General features: G+C 36.7%; 1 protein-coding gene across 1 annotated transcript in view; it reads left to right on the forward strand.

Annotated features, from left to right (window-relative positions):
* Positions 1-24081, forward strand: part of ADGRL4 (adhesion G protein-coupled receptor L4) — a 116358-nt gene that overhangs the window by 85673 nt on the left and 6604 nt on the right. The window contains exons 12-13 of the mRNA XM_072974189.1: positions 2385-2605; positions 2736-2802. Coding sequence (XP_072830290.1) covers positions 2385-2605; positions 2736-2802 — 288 coding nt within the window. The remainder of the gene's footprint in view (positions 1-2384; positions 2606-2735; positions 2803-24081) is intronic.

The following is a 24081-nucleotide window of genomic DNA, read 5'->3' on the forward strand; positions in this document are numbered from 1 at the left end:
AGTATTGATCTAGAGCCTTACTGAATAAATAGTTCCCATATCGTGCTGGTCTGGGTCTTCCTAGAAGCAGACGCTAAAGTGGGATAAAACACGCAATAGATTTATTAGGCAAAATGTCTGTGAGAGAAAATAGGAAGGAGAGACTTGGAGAGCCATCAGAGCAAGACGCAGAGCTGACCGTGAGTGAAGGGAAGGAAGGAGAAAGGACGAGTGCAGGAGACTGTGCGCAGCAGTGCAATCCTAGGCAAAGCGCAGCGTGGTTGGCCAGGAGCCCTTTGAGAAGACCCAGAGCCACAGGCAACAGAAACAGGCTCACAGACAGAGGAAACAAACTTATGGTTACCAGGGGAGGGGACTGGAGGTGGGAAGGGACAAATGGGGAGTTCAGGATTTATAGAGACTAACTACTATACAAAAAATAGGTAAACAGCAGGGTCCCACTGTATAGCACAGGGAACTATATTCAATATCTTGCAATAACTTATAATGAAAAAGAATATGAAAAGGAATACACGTATGTGTGTGTATGACTGAAACACTATACTCCACACCAGAAACTGACACAGCATTATAAACTGACTACACTTCAATTAAAAAACAAAACAAAACAAACAGGAAACCAGGAGTGTCTTAGTGATCTCGCAGCGCTCAGGCAATGGCTGGCAGCAGCCCTGGGGAAACAGGAACACATCACTGGCTTTCCTCGCGCAGCAGCTGCAGCTCCCCCTGCAGGCGGAGATGGAGAACGCATCCTCGTGGCGGCAAAACATCCTGTCCTCTCCATTAAATTGCCTCTTACTAGAAATCCTTCAAGTATTGAAACTAACCATCAGCTATCAAGGTTTTCTTCTCAAGCAGATGCCATAAAGCACTTATTGTAAATGGTATACGCTAGACTGTAAACTTCCTATCTGGTTTTATTTTTATTTTTTTGGTTTGTTTTGCAGTGGTATTCATATCTTCTTTCAATTTTATGTACTTCCCACTACCCTCCATCAGTGCCTAATTCCGTCAGCCTTATTCCACCATCATCCTCACCGCAAAACTATTCCTTAGAGTGTTTATTTTCAATTCTGTTACCTATCAAATTCTTCCCATTTTGAAGCCATATTTCAAATCTCACTTCCTCACTAAAGTGGCCCCCAAATTTTAATCATTATTCCCAACCCTATATAATGTTCTCCAATGTATTTTAGTATGTAATCTCATTATGTTGGATTATACTATGTTTTGTTAAATGCAATAGGTATGTAAGTGTTATTATGTTACCTCACCAGTAATACATTGTGTTAGTTCTATGAATGCAGAAGTATGTAACTACTTGTTTTCTGTTGTTTCTCTTTTTTTAATTGTAGTGTAGGTAATTTACAATGTTGTGTTCATTTCTGGCATACAGCATAGTGATTCATTTTATATATATATATATTCATTGTGTATATATATATATATATATATATGAAATTCCTTTTTCATTATAGGCTATTATAAGGTATTTAATATAGTTCTCTGTGCTGTACAGTAGGACCTTGTTTATCTGTTTTACATATAGTAGTTAGTATCTGCAGATCCCAAGCTCCCAACTTATCTCTTCCTACCCCCTTTCCCTTCTGGTAACCAGAAGTTTGTTTTCTATGTCTGTGAGTCTGTCTCTGTTTTGTAAAAAAGTTTATTTGAGTCATTTTTTTTTAGAATCCACATATAAGTGACATCCTATGGTATTTTTCTTTCTCTTTCTAGCTTACTTCACTTAGTCTGATGATCTCCAGGTGCTAACTGCAGTTCTAGGTGTGAAGTCAATCCTAGTAAATAACATTTAACTTCAGTCCATCTCAAATTTATCTGATAATCATATCACTTAAAATGACTCTAAAGTGGATATTTTGGTAAAATATATCATCATTTGTCTGTTTTGTAAATTCAGTGTTTTCACTTAATCGAGCTATTTATTATTTTTTTAGGCATAATATTAACAGTAAGTTTCATGCTTTTTGCATGAATAAAATAAAGAAGAGTAAAAGGATGTCCAAAACAGTAATCAATTCAAATTATAACAGGCGCTAAAATATCGTGGCTTACATGTGACTAATCCACACTTTATTACATAATATAAATGTATTAAAAGTATAAATCTGTGGACAAGAACAGAAACTAGTTCTATCACAGAACTAATGTGAACACAGATGAATGTTTCACATTGATGAAGCACAGTTATTTTAAATCAGGTGCAAGTGGTACATCTTAAAAGACTGACACTTGCCAAGGATATTTTAATGGGATCAAGCATTATATAAAATGGCATAATTGGTGGAGAATGTCAATATTTTATGTTATGATGATGTTAAAGCAAATATTGCTTATGGTTTCTTTCTTTCTTTCGTTTCCAGCTCTTCTGTTCAGTCATTGCCGGGCTGCTGCACTACTTCTTTTTAGCTGCATTTGCGTGGATGTGCATCGAAGGCATCCACCTCTATCTCATTGTCGTAGGAGTCATCTACAACAAAGGGTTTTTGCACAAGAATTTCTATATCTTTGGCTATCTCAGCCCAGCTGTGGTAGTTGGATTTTCAGCATCATTAGGATACAGATATTACGGCACCACCAAAGTGTAAGTTAAGACAATCTCATAAAAATTAGAAATGCAGTTTTGAATATGCTTTGTACATCATCAACAATTTTGCTTTGTTGAAGTACATAGTACATATTTATAGATTTTTTACCTCTTATTTACCTTTCAGATGTTGGCTTAGCACAGAAAACAACTTTATTTGGAGTTTTATAGGACCAGCCTGTCTAATCATTCTTGTACGTATATTTAAAATTGCGGTGAGAATTCAAAAAAGTTATGATTTCAGGGTGCTTAAAATTCTCAGCCATCAGTCATTTACTTGGAGGGGAAAAATAATTTTCAGCATTTTACAGTATATCATTTATTAACATTTTATATATATTGCATCACTTTTGAGAAAAAACATACATATTTTGAATTCAAAACTATTACAATTCATTTGCCCCTCTTGGGAGGATGTATTTTTGCATTACATGTAGGAAAAGCATCTTTCATGTCTCAATAGTATCTCATCATACTCCAGTCCTGAGAGTGTGCCAACCAGCTAATAATCTGGCATTTCAGATGTTTACGTTATTTAATCTTTTATCGATGATCAGGATCTTTGAAGATTAGACTGTCATCTTTCTAGTTTTATCATCCTTATGTACCCTGTCATCATGAAAGTGATTTTAAACTAAATTGCGACATCAGAGACAAGAACCCACAATTTCCCATGAGCAGACAACTCATATATTGATAGCCCTATTTCAGCTGGGAAGAGGGCCTTTTAATTCTTATTGGAAGTAGTTTCAAACCTACAAATTTGGCAGGTGTTACATGTTCTGTTCTAAATAAAGACATTTTTATATGTCTCCAGAGCATTTCTAAGTGCTGTAAGTTTTCAAAGCCATTCTGAATATAATAGTCTGTCAATGAATCTGGGAGGTCTGACAAGATTCTACAATAGAATGAATTGTCAGTGGAGGAGTTGTGACGATATTTTGGACAACTTTGCCCCATATGTTTTGATCGTAAGCTAGCTATCTTTTTGCTTTTTTTTCTCTCTCACTTTTCCCCCATGCATTTTTTATGGCTGTGAGGAAGATGCTAAATGGAGAAAGACTCGTAATGCAAAGGAGAGAATTTTTATCAAGGTTTATATTTTTAATGGTGTGGGTGAAATAAAGTGCATTTAGAGGCTATATTCCCTAATCATCGCAGAAAATTGTTTATAACTCTCACAAGGAATCTAGTAATAAAAAAAGGAAACTCTTGGCAAGGTTTTAGCTAAAACAATTTCAGAGTTAGTTTATTTATAATTCCAAAAATTTCAGCTCCCATGAGAATCCAGACTGAGTGGTGGCCCATTCATATATTTTCATGTGTTGCCCTGATATGAGTATTCAGTGTGACGGCACTGCCTTCACATTCTGACTTTACTGGTTCCCTCTCTACAGAGTGGGCCATCTCTGATACTGTTTTGTACAAGTGAAAGATTAGTGGATCAATGGTTCTTACAGTTTAGATAAAAGTTGTAGGCTAGGAATATCCCAAAAACAGGAAAAACAGGAGCATTTCTCTAAAGTAACAAATGGAAACTGTTCCCTGAAAACACTTTTTTTTACTGTTGCTTCTATATGGGGAAAGATAATTTTGAATTATCTTATAGTAAGCTCAATAGATTTCAGACGGGCTTGTCTAAAAAATGAGTCCCATGACCTTTCCTAGAAATAAACAATGTCCTAGTCTGGAATTAACGAACCAATATATTTTTCATACCATTTCAGTATGATAATCATTCCACTTAACTAGAGGGTCAGGCTACTTAAGAAATGGATAAGGCTCCTTGATTTGACTCTAAAGCTGAATGCTGTTTATCTTTTTCTGTATTTTTAAAAACCGCAGAAATTCTTTGAATAACTATTGAATGGAAGTGAATTCCTTTGCTGTGGTTATCCCTGGTGTTCTGTGCCACTGCTGGCTGTTATTATTATTATTACTACTACTGTTATTATTCAGCTGTATGACACAACTTTAAGTAAAACTTCTCCTGTTGTCCCAGAATAGTATCGAGTTCAAAGGTAGAATAAAAGAAATATTGAGCACCAGACATTTGAAAAAGAGCTGCCAACAGTTTGCGCCTGACACTTCCCGTGGGTCTTACAAAGAGACAGTAGGACCAGCGGTAACTCAGTAAGAGGACTAGGGGTGGGGGCGCTGAGAGGTTAGTGGCTCAGAGCGAGGAGTCTGTGGCCTTTGAGGGAGCGCATTGTTCTCTATGAAAAGCTTTTCTTTAACCTACCAGTGAGAAAGAAACGTCAGTGCGCCCCCATTTCCCTGAAGACGAGCTGTGGAGGAGTACTCCAAAGGGTTTGTAGAGAATGGAATCAGAAACAGTAAGAGTGAAAAACTCTCATTCTGATCCCAGACTGAATGCCAGTGTGGCTGTGGGATTGTCATGTCTCCTTGATGTACAAGAGCAGAGTGGGAGCAGATTTTTGTGACAGCTTGACATGATCCCTGACTTTGGGTCAAATATGAACATAGAGACTAGACTTTCTTTTGGTTAGAGTTTCCTGCAGGCTGCATTTTCTGACAGCATGCAGGTAAAAGAATTACTATGGAATGTGCCTAGGAATAAAATAATGGGGGGGGGCCAAGGGGATACACAAAGGCTTCAGCTATCCTGTAAGCACAGAAAAGTGAGAGAAGGGGAAAAAAGTTGTGGGGCTGCCCGGAAAGTTGTCAGGTCAAATGAAGTTATACACAACAAGAGAATGGGTCGAACAGAGGTGATGCTGAATGGTGGCATGGCTAGCCTTCTCTGAAAAATAGAAGGGGCCACGATGGAAGTGAAATACTATAAACACTAAGAAAATCACATATACCACCAAAGTGGAGGCCGTCACATAAGCCAAGATTACCAGCAGTAAGAACCAGACTAAACCAAAGTGATGTCCTGAGCTCTGTCCATCCACGAGGTGATCAGACCCTTGTAGGCCCCAGCAGCAGAGAAGCTGAGCTTTGTCAATGGAGGAACATATCCTACAACCACCCCTACAGTCAACTACATAGACTCACTGAATTGAAAATCATCATCCTATGTTTGGGAATATTCTGGGAGGTAAAGGTGTCAAGCCGCATCCTTAAGTTCACCATGTTAATTGGGTGGTCTGGACATGATGGGAGAACAAAGGGAATGTAAGAGTTATCCCCTGCCCACTATCGTATCAATAAGGAGAAAGCAAGACAAAACAAATGGCAAAGAACATCATGTAATAATATGAGTGATGCCAGTGAGCTGTAGGAGAGACCAACATGAGCTCAGAGTCATCGCTGTGATGCGGTCTCATTTGCGGGGTGGGGGAAGAAGCAGATTCGGCTCTACATGCATCGGATGTGTGTGTTTGCCCTGTAAGCTTGCCGGGGGCCATTTGAAGAAACACAACGGGCACGGACAAAACAGTTGCCATTGTAAATAAGGCAATACCGGAAATCACAAAATTATCATCATCTGTCTGTTACTCAGAAAATTCAGGAATCATCATTTCATAGATTCATCACTCACTGGTCTAGATGTCATTAACCATTTATCAAATTTTTACTTCCATTTCTCCTCTACTTTCATAGTCAAGCCTTTGCTACCTCTTTTAGTCATTGCTACCCCTTACTAAGATTCTAGTATTAATAACAGCAATAGGAGTTGTTTAAACTTACAGTTTTATTGAGCAGCTACTAATTTTGAAACACACAGCTAATACTTTAACACTCAGTCTCCTTAAAGCAGCCACAGTGTTATGATCTCGTTTTATAGTTAATGAAAAATAGAATTTGATTCAAGATGTTAAGTGATCGAGCCAAGGCACTGAATCTACAAATAAATAATGAAAATAGAACTTGAAACTATTTCTGTCTTAATCTAAAGCTCACCTTTTCATTTTACCTTGCCTCTTCTGCAACTGCCTTCTAATCTATCTGTCTGCCGCCATTCTGCCCCATTTCATTTTAATCTCCCCATAATAAACTGCCTCAAACTCAGCTCACATAATGGGAACTATTAATAAGAAAAATAAGAACATTAATATTAAGCTCTGGTATACTCCTGCACTAAACACTCTCCATGTGTTAACACACTGAATCTGATCTTATAATAACTCAAAAATGGCTGTGAGTGTGTGTGTGTGTGTGATTTATTTTATTTTGAAGTTGGAAAAATCGGGGCATAGAGTGATTACCCAGTTTGCCCAACAGCTAGTAAGTACCTGAGCTGGAACCCATGTCCATGAGGTTGAATCCACGGCCAACCTTCTTAATCCCAGTGCTGACAGTTCCCTTTTGTCTATAGTCCAAATGCCATCCGCTGGTTTATAATGTTCTCAGTATCGAGTTGAACCCTGTCTATTTTCAGCCTTTTATCACACTGCATGTTCTTCTCTAAGAACTTTATCCTCTGCAGGATACTTGCTGTCCCTTGGATATTTTCTTAGTTCTTTGCACTCAACAGTCCTACCACCTTGTGTGAAATTCTACTGCCTGAAATCTTATCCTTAATTGATGCACAACTTCAGGAAAACCTTTCCCGATTTGTAACTAATCTCTGTCTTCATGCTCCTAAAAAATTTTGATTCAAACCTTTATATCATACTTTTCATGCTTAGTTTTTTTCACATGACGATTTTCTGTATTACACTACGCATCCTCCACATCCAAACACCCAAACATAGAGCTATGAGTTTCTTGATGCACTGACCATAGCTTGTTCAATAATCAATGCCCGTGTGCTACATGAATTTAGGGGCCACAGCCCAATAATTGCAAAAGGTTTCTCCACAGAGCGACATTTACACTGTATTCTCCGAGCTTGAGTGAACCCTAGACTCCAAAACTACACAGCCCTCTTTCTGGTCACTCCAGAACACAGAAGACAGTAAGCCCTTAATAGTTTTTCAGTTGATCCATTAATAGAAACCATGGTAATAAATAAGGCAGGAAGAAACACCTGTGATCTTTCTTAAGCTCTATGACTGTCCTGTGTTCTGAATCCCCAACACGGAAAATGAAGGTAATGATACCAGCGCAACACAACAAAGAATACGGTAAAAACAAAAAGAATTTTTTTTTAGAAAGAGCATCTATTCTTTAAAAACTAAAAAAGGAAAATACAAAATTATTTGGAGGGCAATCTTGAGCCTTCTCAGTTTTAGCTGTTGTATTGAAAATTAAATTAAAACACTAATTTTAAAACCGTAATTGGCACACCAAAAATTTATATGCAAGACAATGTATGTTTGGCTAATACAGTGTGTGTATATACACAAACATATATATACATATAAGCGCAGGTCCTAGTTTTTTAAATATTGGTGAAGATACGACAGCATTTGGTTAATTATAGCAAGATATGATTATAATATAAGTGCTTGTTACTTTGTGGAATTTGTTAAAAGTCTCTAGTACACTCTGGTGGAAAAAGTTAACTGAAATGAAACTAAGTGTGAAACAGCTTAAAGAAAAGCAATCGAAATTTAATAGAATAAATAGTATTTATTTTCCAGAATGAAGAAAAGTTGTAATTGAGCCTTCAAATTTAAATAGATAATTAGTGGAGACTTTGTGATGCCTGGCTTTATACGAGGAGTAAGATTGCTTTCACAGCTTTCTCTGAACAAATCTGGACAGACTTGTCCTCCAAAAAGACTCTTTTACAGAACAACTGGCAATGGCTTTAATTCTTACATGGAGTATTCGTATTTCTTCTATAAAGTGAGAACTAGTTCTCGGTAAATGGTATTTGCTTGTTGTTATGAATGGAGCCCTGGGGGGCACGTCTGGCTTGGGGTTATAATAATGCCTTTAAGACAATATGTAAATGAGTACGAACTGAATTAGTTCAGCCCTGGTGGCTTTTTTCTACCCCTAGGTATGTTGTTTCAAAGGAAGATTCCAGCTTTCAACCTACTCTGATAAATGCTAACTGCTTAGGTATTTGAGCAGCAACGTATTCTGCATTGATCAAATGAAAACACTTCCTCAGGTGTTGACTCATTAGCATGAAGGCTGTCTTAGAATTCTGAAGTGTGAGCCAGTGACCCCACTGATGGTATCTATGAAACACTACATTTAGAATGTTGAGATTATAACTGTACATGAAAGGGCCTAGCCATGCTTTTGAAAGATTGAGCTGTACAAGAAAGAGATTTCTAAATCTTTGTAAAAGCAAGCTGCAGACTGCAGATAATTTTCATAATTTATTTCCTCCTCCAATATTTTTCATCTTTAGTGCTGAATTCTTTCAACTAAAACTGTGCAAATGATTAGATTCAAGTACACAAATATAAAGAAGAGTTTGTGAAAATAATTTAACTTTTGAGTAGAAATTGAAGTTTTCCCATAGACATGTTATGTGCCGAAGAATGAAATTTGCTTGACTGAGGCAAATACTGATCAAGCTGTGTCCAAACAAGGCATCTTCTTTTAAAAAAAAAAAAAAGTGAGAACTTTCATTTGGATTTGAATCACAATTCTTATAATTGAGTGCTTCTAGAATGCTACGTTGCTCCCTTCTTTTTCCGTTGCCCAGAATTCCACCCAGTGTTTTGCAGTGGTCTCCTCTAATGGTTCTACGACTACAATCTCTTAACTTCCTTTCTCTGGGAAATCCTTATTAAAACCTTCTCAAAAATGAATTTCTCACATAACCCTTACAAGAAGGACCATATCTATCTAAATATATTTATTACTGTTATTATTATTACATTTTTAATTTCACAAATTTCCCAAGCTTGAAATACAAATATTACAAGGCTATGTAAAGTAAAACGGGAACGTTTCAAAACATACTCATAGTCTCCATGATTGACTACGCTTTTTCTTCATATTTACTTTGTATCATTCTAGACCTCTGCCTGCACACACACGCACATACACACATACACATGCAAATATATGTATCAATGTAAGCAAGGAATTTGATTATAAATTCAAATAACCTGGATTATTTACAACCTGCAGTATATCATATTGATCCTTCCTTGTTAGAATATACAATTCTGCCCTTTTTCGTCATGCCATATTATGAGTATGCTGTAATGTATTTAACCACTTCTTTACTGATGAACATTTGATTGCTGTATTTTCTTATTACAAATAATACTGCACAGAGAATTGTTGTTTCAATACAGTTATGCATATCCACTATATAAAACTGTTAGGAAGTGTTTCTTGGAAGTGTAATGTACAGCACAGGGAATACAGTCAATAACTAATAACTTTGGATGGTGCCTAATATATAAAAATATCAAATCACTGCATTGTACACCTGAAACTAATGTAATATTGTAAGTCGGTCAACCAGACTTCAATTTTTAAAAGTACAAATGCAAGTAAAGGAAGATTTGCAAATTTACAAATTGCCTTCAAAATATTTCCTTCACTTGATACTTCCATCAATAACATATGAGAATGTCTATTTCCTGACATTTTTGCCAACAGTAGACATTTTTATCTACTATGGTGTCTAATGGTTAAATTGAAATATATGAACCAACAGGAAGAATTATAACAGACCAAGGTCTGCCACAGTGGCACCACTGACACTTGGGACCAAATCCTTGTTGTGCAGCCTGTGCTGCGTGGAAGTTTAGCAGCATCTCTGGCTTCTACTCGCCAGATGCCAGCAGTACCACCACCATCATCGCCACCTCGGTGTGACAACCAAAAATGTCTTCAGACGCAACCAAATGTGCCGTGGGGGTGATATTCCCATCTCTCTTGATTGGGAGCAACAGTATACTGTAGACTCGGATATTAAACATCCCTTATAGGAGTGCTTTTGCAGCTTTGTTTAAATAGCATAAATATTTTTTAAAAATAATTAAAATCATGGTTTGGGCATGTCCTTTAGATGACCCCATTGAAGCTGTATTAGAAACACTGTTTATTGTATTTTAAATGTTGTGGATAACAGCATCAACATTTTAACTACGTGCTTTAATTTGTTAGATGCATCTTTTAGTGACCTCTGTGGTTCAGGTCACTTAAATAGTTTAACCTTTTCTTGAGATTATGTATTAAAAAGAATTTCAGGGCCTATAACATTTAGCTACTTTTTTTTCATATTATTCTGACCTTCTGGAAACAGGTAGCTGAAATTAAAAAAAAAAAAGGAAAAGAAAAAATGGAGTTAAAAAAATACTTATCATAAATAATACGTTTGTAGTTTTCAAGGTATCCCCGTACGTGGGAGCTATATTCTTACCGGAAATACCTTCACAAATACTCTCCTTGGGACTCGTACTAGAAAATTTCATAAAAATTGAATAACTTCATAGAAATGAGAGATCAAAAAGTTACTGGGAAAAAAAAAAAACGCTTGGGTCTCTCAAGTCCAATTAGAAATAACCAGTCAAGGTGAAGTTTACCACTGGTATTTTCTTATAAATGCAGCTTTACAGTGAAGGATGTTACATAATGATATGGTGAGAGGGAAGCACCAGGGATGTTATTAGAGCAAGATGGTCATTAGAATTATTATTCACTTTACATCCGTTTAGTCTTTTAATCTTTACAAAACCCTTTTAGCATCATAGCTAATCCTCGCAAAAGCTTCAGTAATACATCAAAATAAAGATAGTAATGGCATTTAGTAAGAGATAATGTTTTACTAAATTTTCACTAGATCTAGTAACTATAATCTTGACTTATCTGTAAATACCTGTGGGGGTTCTGTAATTTATAACTTTTTAAAGACGTGTACTAATTCCTTGAGAAGAACTGGTTACACTAAAGCAAATTATGTACATTCTTATGTAGCTAACAGATGAAATCTTCAAGCCTCTACTCACTAAGAATACATAAAAATCCTCACATTTGGCCAACAGCACACTACATATTCTGATCATTCTTCTGCTTTGATCATCCTCTGAGTGTAACACAGCGTCCTTACCCAAGCTAACCTGCAACAACAGTGAGCCCTTCTTTGAATAAGTCTTTTTTAGCATTTGCTGAGCTCTTGTTCTACACATCTGAAAATATTTACTCTTCCCCATAGGTATTTATCATGTCCCTCTGTCCTCTTCAGTGTTCTCTGCAAAACATAAAATGCTCGTTCTGAGAGAATGGGCTATCTGTGTGGGACTGTCTTGATTTCTGTTTCTCATATAAAAACGGTATGTCTAGTTTCAACGCTTCCCAAGAAAGGAACATTTAAAATTCCTTCTGATGAAAAAAGCATGCCTCCTGATGGTATCTGTTCAAAAAGAGAGCCCAAGTTGTTCAGTGTTAGAGCACAGCCTTTATTCATTAGAGATTAATTCACACTCATTCAGAGCCACCATTTTTTCTGCAGTTTAAATAAGTGGAAATGTTTCTTAAGGCGTGGAGAGCTTAAGCAGTTTACTCTGTATCATCCAGCTACTGAGTGGTAGAGGCAAGCTCATGCTTTCCAAGTCCAAATCCTGCGCTGTTTCAGCACAGCATAGACTTTCATCTTTCCTTGCACAGGATTGAAGGGAGTAGATCTTTGTTGGGTCCATGAAAAACTTGTTCCCATCTCCCAGATTCCACAAATGGTTTCGGGGGGAGTTGTGAGAGACCCAGCAACCATATACCTCCTAAAAATTATTCATAAACTTTCAATTCTTTACTTAGTGTAGATGTCAAAATAAATCACTTTCCATCTTGTTAGAAATGAGGGAAATCTTGCCTACTATAAAAGTCTCTTCCTCCATTTTGTATTGCTGTTTCTGGATATTTGTCAAGCATATCTAACCACTAACCAAAATATCCTTCCTAAAATTCTGACTACATTGGATTAAGGAATACAGACAGTCCGGACGCTGATTGTTCCTTTAACTGTTATGCATCAATAAGCAATTTTCAATGTTCTGTATACTATCTAATTACTCAAATTCTTTTTTCATTTTCTCTCATCAAGAAAAAGCTGAGATGGGAAAGAGCATACAGCTCAGTGGTAGAGGCCTTGTTCTCAATTAGTGTATCAAGCTAACGTGTGTAACAAACAACTCTAAGACAACACATCAGTAAGCTTGAGGTAACATTTTGGAAAAGCAAATCCAAACATCTCTTCACCCCCTCTTTACATCTTTCTTGGCTTTACATTGCTCTTGGGGTCAAGTCTAAAACCTGTATCAAAGCTGGTGATAAGGGTGGTCCATCAGTTTATCATCAAAATTAGAATATTTCTGCAAGTGAAAAGTAGGTAATAAAAATACTTCAAATTGGTTTCATGGTAGGGATAAATCTATAAAGCAGCTCTATTCAGAAATCTATTTTCAAAAGTAATTTTTTTCTACATTTTTTTCTCTTTTTGAAGACCTTTCTCCATTTATAATTACATGACTATTAGTTTAAATGACTGATTAATAACTGATCCATATCTGTCTTATCTTACCCAGGAGACAGTAAACTCTTTGAGAGTAAAACCTTATGGATTTTCTCTCCGTCTGTTATCATTGAGGTTTTCCAGGTAGTAATCATTCAAGTAATACTGTTGGATGAATAAATAAATGATGTACCAAGTACAGCAGTTAGTTAAAAATGTTAATTATTATCCCCAAAGATGTTACCAAGTCCCAGTTCCTACTGCTCACCAAATGATAGGACAAAAATCAAGAGATGAGTTATTGGGACAAGGAATAGTGACTTTTTTCAAAAAGCCAGCAGAACAGACCAAGAAGACGGGGGACTAAAGTCCTAGAGAACCATCTTACCCAAGTCAGAATTTAGTCTCCTTTTATACTAAAAAGAGGAGGGAGTGTGGTTGGTGGTTGCAGACTTCTTGATGTCAGAATCCTTAATCCTTTGCTCTTGCAGCTGTCTACTTAGGTCAGGTCGTGATGTTCCTGTAAACCTCCAATAAGACCAATGCTATTCTCTGTTCTGCAACTTTGTGCCTTTATGTAAATGGAAAAGTGTTACACCCTTATAGGTCAGAGCCTTGAGAATGGGCTCTCCTGTATATTTTCAGCTGGAGGCGACATTCTTTTACAAAGGGTGCAGAACCAGCATGACTAAGCACCGGGAACAGAGCGCAGGGTTAGAGCCAAAGGAACAGATCCACTGTGGAATCAGATTTGCTCTTCCCTGTTAAAAAGGAAATTTAAAGAGACCGTCATCGTCATGAAAATGGGATTCTTTTGAGAGGACTTCTCAGAAGGCATAGCAAGTGAAGCATTCCTTATAACATCACTTTTACTTTATTTCTTTAAACCTTAGAAATGATTGCTATGTCTATCTACCTAGATCTACCTTCTATAGCATGCTTTCACTAGCAATTTTAACATTGGCATTGAATAAAATGAGGTCCCAGCCAAATATTGTTAGAGTTTTTCAAAAGCCATGTATGATTGGTGAAAAGTACATAACACAGGGTCCTTTCTGTGCCCTGGATTTCTGATATGTACATGAGGCTAATGTTACCAAACGATATACAGAGTTACTGTTAGGAAAAAAAAAAAAAAGAAAGAAAAAATTAAAAGGATAAAAACGTCTTTTAAAAGCGGGGACAATCTTAAGTCCCTCTTCTATTTTTGCCTTTTAAATTGGCCATAGCTTTAGATACATCTTTGAATTTAATTGTGTAAGCCTTGTATGAGATGCTAAGTAACAGTCAAATGATTTCTATAGGTTTGTATACATTTTTTAATTGTTAATAACCTCTACCTTCATTTTATACAGCAAGTATATTCAAGGAACATTTTTCCTTACTTATAGCTTAACAAAAGAAATTTCCTCACTCAGTTTTCATTGTCACATTAAATCGAACAATTGCTGTAAATACTCTTCACATATAATTTTTCTCCTTCACCTTTGTTCCTTTTCTACTGTCTTTCTATGGCTTATAACCATCTACAGTTAAAACCAGCCATAAAAATACGCTCATGAAGTTCACTTACACCCACCCAGGTCACTTCCTCCTTCATGTTTATAAATTTCTAGTTCTCCTCACTTTTTAATTCTGCTTGGAGACTAGTAAATTATTCTTTTAAACACTGGAAAAAAATCAGCTATTAAAATATTCCTAACAGAAACATGTTAAAAATATGAAGTGTGATTTTTTAACAATATTTTTAAGATGGTTATATATTGCTGTGGGGTTTTACCATAATAAAATAGAGCAATAATTTAACTATTACCTCAGGGGTTGTGGGAAGATATTTTCCTAATGAAGCAGCATTTTGCCCATTTTTGATTACGACTTTGGTTGTGACCTACCTGTGTGCCCAAGTCTGATTAACAAGTATACGTCATAAAAGCCATGGGTCTGTGATTTCTGTTAGATGCAAAATGTTGCATGCATCTCAAGGTATCCATTCCTAAAACAAAGGAGTGTAACTTCATTCTTCTCCTTTTTTTTTCTTAAGTTATTCCTAGATGGTCATTACATTTTGGTAATTATGTCTCTCAGTTTCAACTGGTATATCTGTACACAAATAATAGATTTCTAATAAGATACCATTTTGCCAAAATCTGCAAGACACAAGATGAAATAAAATATAATTTTTAAAATGTTTAATCAAATTCATGGTTGAATGCTCCTTTGCATAAGCCATTAAGGATACCTGGGTTTGGCGTGTACCACCCTTCATCTTCTTATTCATTCAACAAATGTCTATGGATCATCTTTTGTAAGTCAGACTTTGTGCTATGCCTTGAGAATATATCGGTGAATAAAATAGGAAAAAGTCCTTATCCTTCATGGATCTTGGATTCTAGACCAGAAGTCTGCAATGGCCATAGTCTGTTTTTATAAATAAGTTTCATTGATTCCAATGATAGTCACATTCATTTGTTTGCATATTGCTTAAGGCCATTTAAGTGTCCGTGGTGGGCAGAATTGAGTAATTGTGATAGAGACCATATGGCCCTCAAAATCCAAATTATCTACTTATCTGGCCCTTTACAGAAAAAGTCTGCAGACCCCTGTTCTATATTGGTGACGTAAGAAAGTATAACTATCCTCTCCCATATGCTATCCCAGACTATCAGACTGGATTCATTAAGGATGTGCTTCTTACATTTAAGGTATCAGGTAATTTTATATATGGATTATCCTTTGAAACATAGTTACTCCTCCTTTTTCTATAAAATTCTTAAAGATAGCAAGGATTTTTATCTGGAAATTTCAGTTCTACCCTTGAGGAGTTTTTTTTTTTAACAATAATAGGAAATTGTTTACATGAGCAATAAATAATTGACAAATTATTGAATTATATCTATTTAAGTGTTTATTTTTGCTGGCATTATTTTAAAGCCCTGAAAGTGGAAAAAAATCTTATGTTTTCTACTGAAGACATATTGCCTAAAATAAAGACTGACAGATACAAGTTCTGGTATTTTTAGGTGCTATTTGCAGGTCCCATGAGACTATAACACAAAATGATGCTTGTACAATTGTTGAAAAAAGACATGTTGTATTTATTGCTAGACACTTCAAATTTTCAAGACAGAACATACTTCCAAATGAATTAATAACTCAGTCATAATGAGGTTTGTTATGAACTTATATATTGAGCACTCTTCTAAGTGCTTTACATTAATTATGCATATAATTTAATGCCCACAACAGCCCTATGAGATAAGCACGAAAATATTCATAATTTACAGGCAAGGAAAATGAAATGCAAAGAATCAAATAAGTGTCAGAGCTGGAATTTGAATCCCTGAAGTGTGGCTCTAAAGTCTACTTATTCTACTTATTTTAAAGATCTATCTGGTGCCTTTTTGAAACTATCAAATCATACAAGGCAATGATCTCCAAACTTTTTTGACTAAAGAGCCCATCAGTTAAAAAATATGTACTTCAACAAATGTATGTTTTTATCTTGAAAATCTGTATACATTTACTAGTTTGTTAATATCTTATGCACGTTACATTATACGTCATATATATACATAGTGTACATTAAAAGCATGCTTGAAAATACAGATTTAAAAGATTAAAGATGAACTAACAATATTTAAATGTATTCAATGTGATTCTCACTAAAATATCATTAGTATTTTCTTTTTAAAAATGAAATATGGATTATTATTTTAATACAGCAATCCAAAGTTATAGATCTAACTTCAGTTTAATATTTGGTTTTAATGGTTATCAGAGCTAAACTGTCACAAAGATACATTAAAGCCATAGGTTAGTGCCACTATATAGGAGATACACCACGCTAGGTACTCTGTTCTAAAACTCACTTCTTCACATCTTCAGCAATGTTTTCAAATTGTACTTTCCATTAGTATTACTGAAAAGAATGTACATTTAAATGTATAAAGGGAATACATTTAAGTTTGTGCCGTATTATTTTTCATGCATTATTTCAGTTAACATACTTCATCATGAAAGAACAAAGCTTTTCTCCAATGGCACATGACTTTTTAAAACTCTCACTGGTAAGTAGAAAACTTTAAGAAGACTTCTAAACGTGTATTCTTGACTTTAGAGAAATTATGTGTTGAATTGAGTACGCACGACTTTACATACAATTGAAAACTGTGGCTCTAAATTATCTACTTCAAGTAGTCCTCTTAATATTTTGAATTTTTGAACAACGTATTGTCAAATTTGAATAGATCTTCATGAATTTTAACTTGACTTACTTACACAGACTTGCAAGGTGTCTGGCACGTAGCTCACTCTTAGAGTAGGAAGACTGTCGTCTGTGTCGTTTTCTCCTTTGTGTGTTCCTTTTCAGCATTGACTTTAACCCACAGCACACTTACAGACATTACATCTTACTTCTTCATTTTATTGGGGTCACTTTATTAGAAGTACCTAATGTGCCTTGGAAATCCACCCAGCAGGCGCACATAGGATACACTGCAGTAGCCAAAAGATAACAAAGGGGTGACCCTCTCTACCTTCAGTAAGAATCACTTGTCCCTCTGAATGGCTTCCATCAGAGGTGTGTTTGTGTGATGTGGGCAAAAATGAGGGCACCAGTGTCCTTGGAAAAATATCAGTGAGCATTCCAATATGTTCTTCCTATGCAACTACAGATTTTTTTTGCATTCCACTTATGGCCACCAACGTGAAACCAGTAACCATATTAGAACTCTAAAGGATAGGATAGAAAGCTCTGCTCTTCACCAGCAAAGGAAAAACTATCATTTTCTTAAATCTCTGACCACAGCAAACAGAAAACAGGTGTCTCCATTAGGGAATCACTGGCATTGAACGCTAAATCCTGTTCAGTGTAAACAAGGCCTGCGCCCACCGGCATCTTGACTAAGTTCAGTGAACTCTAATGCCAGATAGCTCACCACATCACTGCTCATGAGTGTTTCACTCTCCTGCTTCTACCATTTCTAACATAAAGTTACTGTTAACTGTTAAAATTTTAAAAGTCTACAGAATTAAATCCTTGAACTGTCAGGTGTGAATTGAATTTCTTTTTACTGATCCTTCATCTGTGTGGTTTGCCAGCTTTGCAACGCTCTTAGGAGCATAAACGTTAAGACGGGTCTCCTGAGGATGCCTCCTGGCTCTCCATCCTAACTGTATCACTTTGGGCCCGTTATTTAGCTTCCCTATGCCTCTGTTGCCATAAATGTGAAATAAATGTAATGATACAGATCTTCCAATGGGGTCACAGCTCGATAAACCCATCCTAAGTTGAAATGCATTTAACACACCTAACCTACCCAACATCATAGCTTAGCCTAGCCTGCCTTAAACAGGCTCAGAACACTGATGTTACCTGCAGTTGCGTAAAATCACCTCACACAAAGCCTGTTTCATAATAAAGTGCGGAAGATCTCATGTAGTTCATTGAAAACTGTACTGAAGGTGAAAAACAGTGGACATTTGGGTACAGACAGTTGTCACTGTGTTGGATGTTTACCCTCATGACTGTGTAGCTGCCTGTGAGCTGCGGCTGCGACCCTGCCCGGCATCACAAGAGTGATGTGCACGCACACTGCTAGCTCGGGAAAAGATCAAAACTCAGAATTGGATGTACCATTCCTACTGAATGCGTATCACTTTCACATCATCATAATGTTGAAAAATAAGTCAAAGTATTGTAAGTCAGGGATCATCTGTAACGATAATATTGAGAGGAATAAGATTGCCTCCCCCATAAAGTTCGTGTGAAGGTTAAATAAATGAATAAATAAAGAAGAGCTGGAATAGTGTCTGGCACGTAGAAAACACTCAGTAAATATTAGTTAGTTTTATTTTTGTTATTGACATGAGGCTCGATTTTATAGACGGTGCTAAGTATGTGAAAAACGCTTTTATTCCAGAACAACCGTTCATCCAGTGTCTGGTAGGAGAGCACTGTAGTCTTCTAAAGTGTAAACCTCAAAAGATTAGTGGAGTATCAGGAATGCTGTTAACATTCCAGAGAAATCTATGAAGAACACTCTTCTCTTATGGTATTTAGATCCTACTTAAATATATTCACTATGTTTTCAGATTGTTTCAGATGCTTAGATATGTTTCAGATTACTCAGTATTTTTTTCGTGTAAGTATAGACTGTACTCCCATTTCTCTGTGTTCTGCTGCCTCCTCAGCCGGGTGTTCGTACCTGCAGCAGAGGAATATCTCTCAGCTCTATCGACATCCCCAAGGATGCTAAATCCTGAGTCTAGGGAATGTTAAACACCACGAGGCTTGTGACGTTAGGAGAAAAATGCTTCCTAAGGGGGTCACGTAGGTGTCTGAAGAGGGAAAAGCTATTCCACTCCACAGTTCTGACAAAAGGTCCACAAGCATGGTGGTATCATAATTTGTGAGTTTTCCTTAAATTTATACTAATGCAATTTCACATCTAAACTTTGGAAATTTTATTTTCAACTATTACTTTTTTAGTAAAAGATTTTTAACAGGTGCCAGCCTGATCCATTGCTTCCTGACCCATCTTCACCATGAAGATACAGGGCTTTCCAGGGGGTGTGGTTCTGCCAGGCCTGGGCATGGTCTTTATTAGGCTCAAACTTTTATGTATGTTTTCAGCCACTGTATACTTTCAGGATATTTTCTTGGTCTCAGCACATACACATAGGTTTAGGTTCCACAATGGTTGCAATATCTGAAAATGTACCCCCTCTTCCTTTGTCTTTTGAAACAGTATGTATCAGCCTATGTCAAGAGGGAAATGTCCCTGGGGTTCTCTACTAAGAAGTCAGTGTCCTTAGATTGTAAAAAGAATCAGCTATGAAGTCACAGTTGTCATACAAACCACAAGAAAGTAGTTAATTTGAATTTCAAATAAACAACAGATTATTTCTAAGTATAAATATGTCCCCAATGTTGTATGGGACAGACTTACACTAAAAAATAATCTGTCGTTTATTTGAAATTCAACTTTAACTGGCATCTTGTATTTTTATTTACCAAGCTAGCAACGCTATTAGAAGGGCCTATAAAGGCAGGTATTATAACAAAAAAAATGTGACAGGTACTTGAAAGTACAAACTGCATGTATGACTTGCTGGAAAGGAAGTCATTTACAAGTTATAACTCGTCTTTGTCTTGATCTTTTTATTTTAGAAACAGAAGCAGAATCCACAGATAATGAATGTTTTTATATAGTTGGCTACTCACCAAATACCTAGAATGTCAATAATAAATACAAATTAGTGATAAATTAGTATTTATTTTTAACTGGATTTTAAAATTTTATTTAAAAAATAAGAAACACTACAATGACAGGGTGTTTCACAGTGAAATCTATCTAGTCAGCAAGAGGAAGCTAATCCAGAGTGGCTTTCACCCTGGATTAGCTCTCTGATGCAGTTGGAACAAAATACTGCAAACTTAGTGGCTTTCAACACCACGGATCTATTAATTTAGTGCGGTAGGTCAGAGGTCTGGGTACTGCGTGTCTCAGCTGGTCCCTCTGCCCAGGGTCTCACTGAAGGCATCAGCCATTCTGGAGGCCGTGGGAGAGAATTTGTTTCTGTGCTTATTCAGATCATTGGCCAAATTCGGTTTCGTGCGATCGGTTTCCTTGCTGACTGTTGGACAGTGGTGAGTCTCAGTTTGCGGAGACCGCCCACACTTCCCGACTCATGGCCAGCTGGCTCTGTCTTCAGTTCCCTCTGACCTCCACTTCTGCCTCCTCTCTCCTGCCTCCGGCTGCATCTCTCTTCTCTCTGCTGAATCCCTTCTGCCTTCCCCTCTGGTTTTTAAGGGCTCACATGTTTGCATTGAGCCCTTATCCAGGATAACTTCCTTGTCCTAAAGTCCATAACCTTAATTCTATCTGTGAACTCCCTTGTGCTGTATGCACAAGTTCTAGACGTCAGGATGTAGACTTTTTTTTGGAGGGGGCATTATTCCACTTACCACACACCCCTATACTATGTCCATATCACTGTCACGGAGGCATGCAAAGAGGTGATTCCAATTAGAAAATAATTTTTTAAAAAAGAAAAAAAGGAAAAAATCAGACAGAAGAGAAAACTCTAAGTACTTAATTCCAATCTAGCTAGTAGACAGTTTTTTTTTTAATTAATAGGTCATCTCTATTTCATTTTAAAGCTTAAATTGAAAAGCACTTAGCCATCTCTGCAGTGGCTAGGGATTGAAAATGAGTTTTGTTTTTTTTTTTTTAAATGGTCTCTTGGTAGGCCAGTAGAAACACAGCTTTTGTCCGTGGCAGAAGCAGGTTTGTCCTGGGCCAGTTAATTTAGAAGTAATAAAACTATTTGAAAGGATATAGTAGTTGTGATTATGACACATTCTTAAATGAACTAGATCCTGCTTGATATATATGAAAAATTTAAGTGTGAGTCTAAAAGTGCTATAAGAGAAAATTTCTCATTCTTTCTGGTGAGATTTGACATCAGCATATAGATGGCTTCATCAATTATTGAGAAAAAGACTAAGAAAGGAAAAATGACTAATCAGGATGCTTTATTTTGAAGTCTGAATTTGAAGCCCTTGGGTTGAACGTACCTGTAGGTCTAAATCTTTCAGAATTAGCTCCCACCCTCTCACCAGCTCATCTATTTAAATTTCTCATTTAAAAAAATAGGCACTTAAAAATTTTAATGCACTCTGTAAAACATCAGAACATGTGTGCCAAACTTCGAAGTAAGCGCGTGTACTAATGAAGTGAAGAAACAGTTTTCTGTATAGATAAGTATCTCTCTCTCTCTTTTTTTTCTTTTTTAGGTATAGTCAGTTACAATGTGTCGGTTTCTGGTATCTCAAGATAAAGCGAGGGAACTGATTTTTAAATTTAAAATATTACTTTTTCTCAAGGGTTAAATTTTCATGACTTTGAATGATTCTTCACAGCTGTTTTCACTCTCTTCAGTTTTCTAACGTGCAGCGATGAATTTCAGAGTTCTTATGTTTGCCATCTAATGTCCTTGTCTTGTTTATTCCTAGAAAAGGTTTAATAAGTTAAAACTGGTTTTTTGGAGGAGGTGGGTATAGCTTAGTGTTAGAAGGCATGCTTAGCATGTAGGAGGTCCTGGGTTCAATCCCCAGTACCTCTATCTAAACAAATAAAATTATTTTTTAAAAATTGAGACAAAAATGATAATGAATGACTTTACTCATTTGAGTCATTAATTAGCCCCTGTGTTTTGTTACACTAACATTAGAGATAAATAATAAGAGAATCAGCACATATAGATAAACACAAATTAGTGAAAGTGTGAATCAATTTAAAGGCATCATTTTCCTAATTAAGGTTAATATAAAAATTTTCATTATATTTTAAAGATTTACTGAAGAATTAAAATATGTTCTCATTGATGTAGCCATTGCTTGTAAGCTCAGTATTTATAGTGTCTTTCCAACTATTTAACCTAAAATATAAATATTTCTCTATCAATTCTCAAAGTCATTACTTCTAGAATAATTGCAAATTATCTCTTAGTATCAGAAATACTTTTTAACTCTTGTTTTGAGCTTTTGTTTTTATAGCATCTCAAGCTGTTCATACTTATTTCATAAAATATTCTTTCCTGAAAGATATTTTTCCATACCATGTAAAATGCATAGCATTTCAACTTAATTTCTACTTCTAAGTAAATAAAGTCATGTGCTTTTAGGTGATACTGATTCTTTGTTTAGGGTTTTTCTTACTCTATTGGAAGTAGAATTTAAATCACATACATCTCTGGATAAAGAAAAAATGCAGGCAGTTTAAAAGGAGTAAATGTAAGTTTTTCTAGTTATCTGAAATTTGCTGAATATTATAATATGCTTTGGATTTGGCTCTGAGATTTGTTAAGGAAAAAAATTATTCTGCCACTTCTTAAAATGGTAAAGAAGGCTTTTATTTAGGACTATTTTGATAGATATCAAAACTATTGAAATAGGGGAGATGCAGCTCAACTCTGAATACAATAAAGGCAGCTGGGGATTTCTGGCAAAGGAACAGGGGATGTGTGGGAGAGGGAGTGGGGCTGGTGGATGGAAAATCACTAAGAGGAGACATCAAGGGTAGGGAGAATTCTTGCTAAACTTTCTTTAACAGCTTTCTTCCTGAATGGCAGGCTGGGGTGATCAGATATCAAGGATGTGAGATGCGGAGTTAGATTAGATATTGAAAGTGATCAGATATGAAGAGTGGGAAGATCCTCTCGCAGCTGACTTAGCAGGATTCTTGCTAAAACTGGACACCGCAAGGATGGCACTGACGCCCAAGGTCGAGGCCTAGAAGAGAAGAGGGCTCACAGGAACCCGACCACAGTTTAGTCGAGGAGCGTTTTTGTCAGTTTCCTAGCGACTAAGGCAAGGGGAGAGCACGTTGATGTAAGAATTTGCATCGTCCAAAGCAGTAAAGAATAGCATCACTCTCTACACTGCCATGGAATTGAACGCAGGTCTGACTTTATCACTCGGGTTTCAGCTTTTCATCAAAGTCCACCGGGAGGCAGTGCGTTGGTAAGGGGCATTTAAACAGAGGTGGTGATGGAGAGAGCCATGGGAATACCCATGGGCCCTGCACATCCAGCGGCCAGAAGGCAGGCTTTGTGTGCTGAGGGAGACCAGAGGAGCCAGTGTGAGTGGAGTGAAGTGATCAAAGCTTAGAGAAGCAGGACTTGCGGGAAGAGGTATATCATTTCAGGCCTGAGAGACTGTTGTGAGATCTTCAGGTTCAACCTGAGATGGGCAGCCACCGGAGGGTTCTGACTAGAGAAATGGTCTGAGTTACATTTTAAAGGGATTGGTCTGACTGTTGTAATGAGAGTAGATTGTAGGAAGGCGAGGATACAAGCAGGAGACCAGTTAGGGGGCTTTTGCGATTGCCCAGGAGGTGGGTGGTGGTGGTGGCCTCTTCCAGGAAAGGCTCTGTGAAGGCGGCAAGTGGTGGTCATATCCCAGATATGGTCTGAAAGTAGAGATGAAGGGTTTGCTGATGAGTAAGCTTGATCTGCTGGAAAATGAGATAACTTTTATGTGTGAAGTAAGAAAGGTTACAGCGAAAGTAGGTTCTTTCGGGGAAGACCGCAGTTTAATTTCTGACATTTTTAACTTAGGAGGCCAATTAGATTTCCAAGTGGTGAAGTCAGATAGGATCTAAGGATACTATTTGGAGCCACGGGG

This window comes from Vicugna pacos, chromosome 13, assembly GCF_048564905.1.
Source record: "Vicugna pacos chromosome 13, VicPac4, whole genome shotgun sequence".
NCBI classification, from domain to species: domain Eukaryota; kingdom Metazoa; phylum Chordata; class Mammalia; order Artiodactyla; family Camelidae; genus Vicugna; species Vicugna pacos.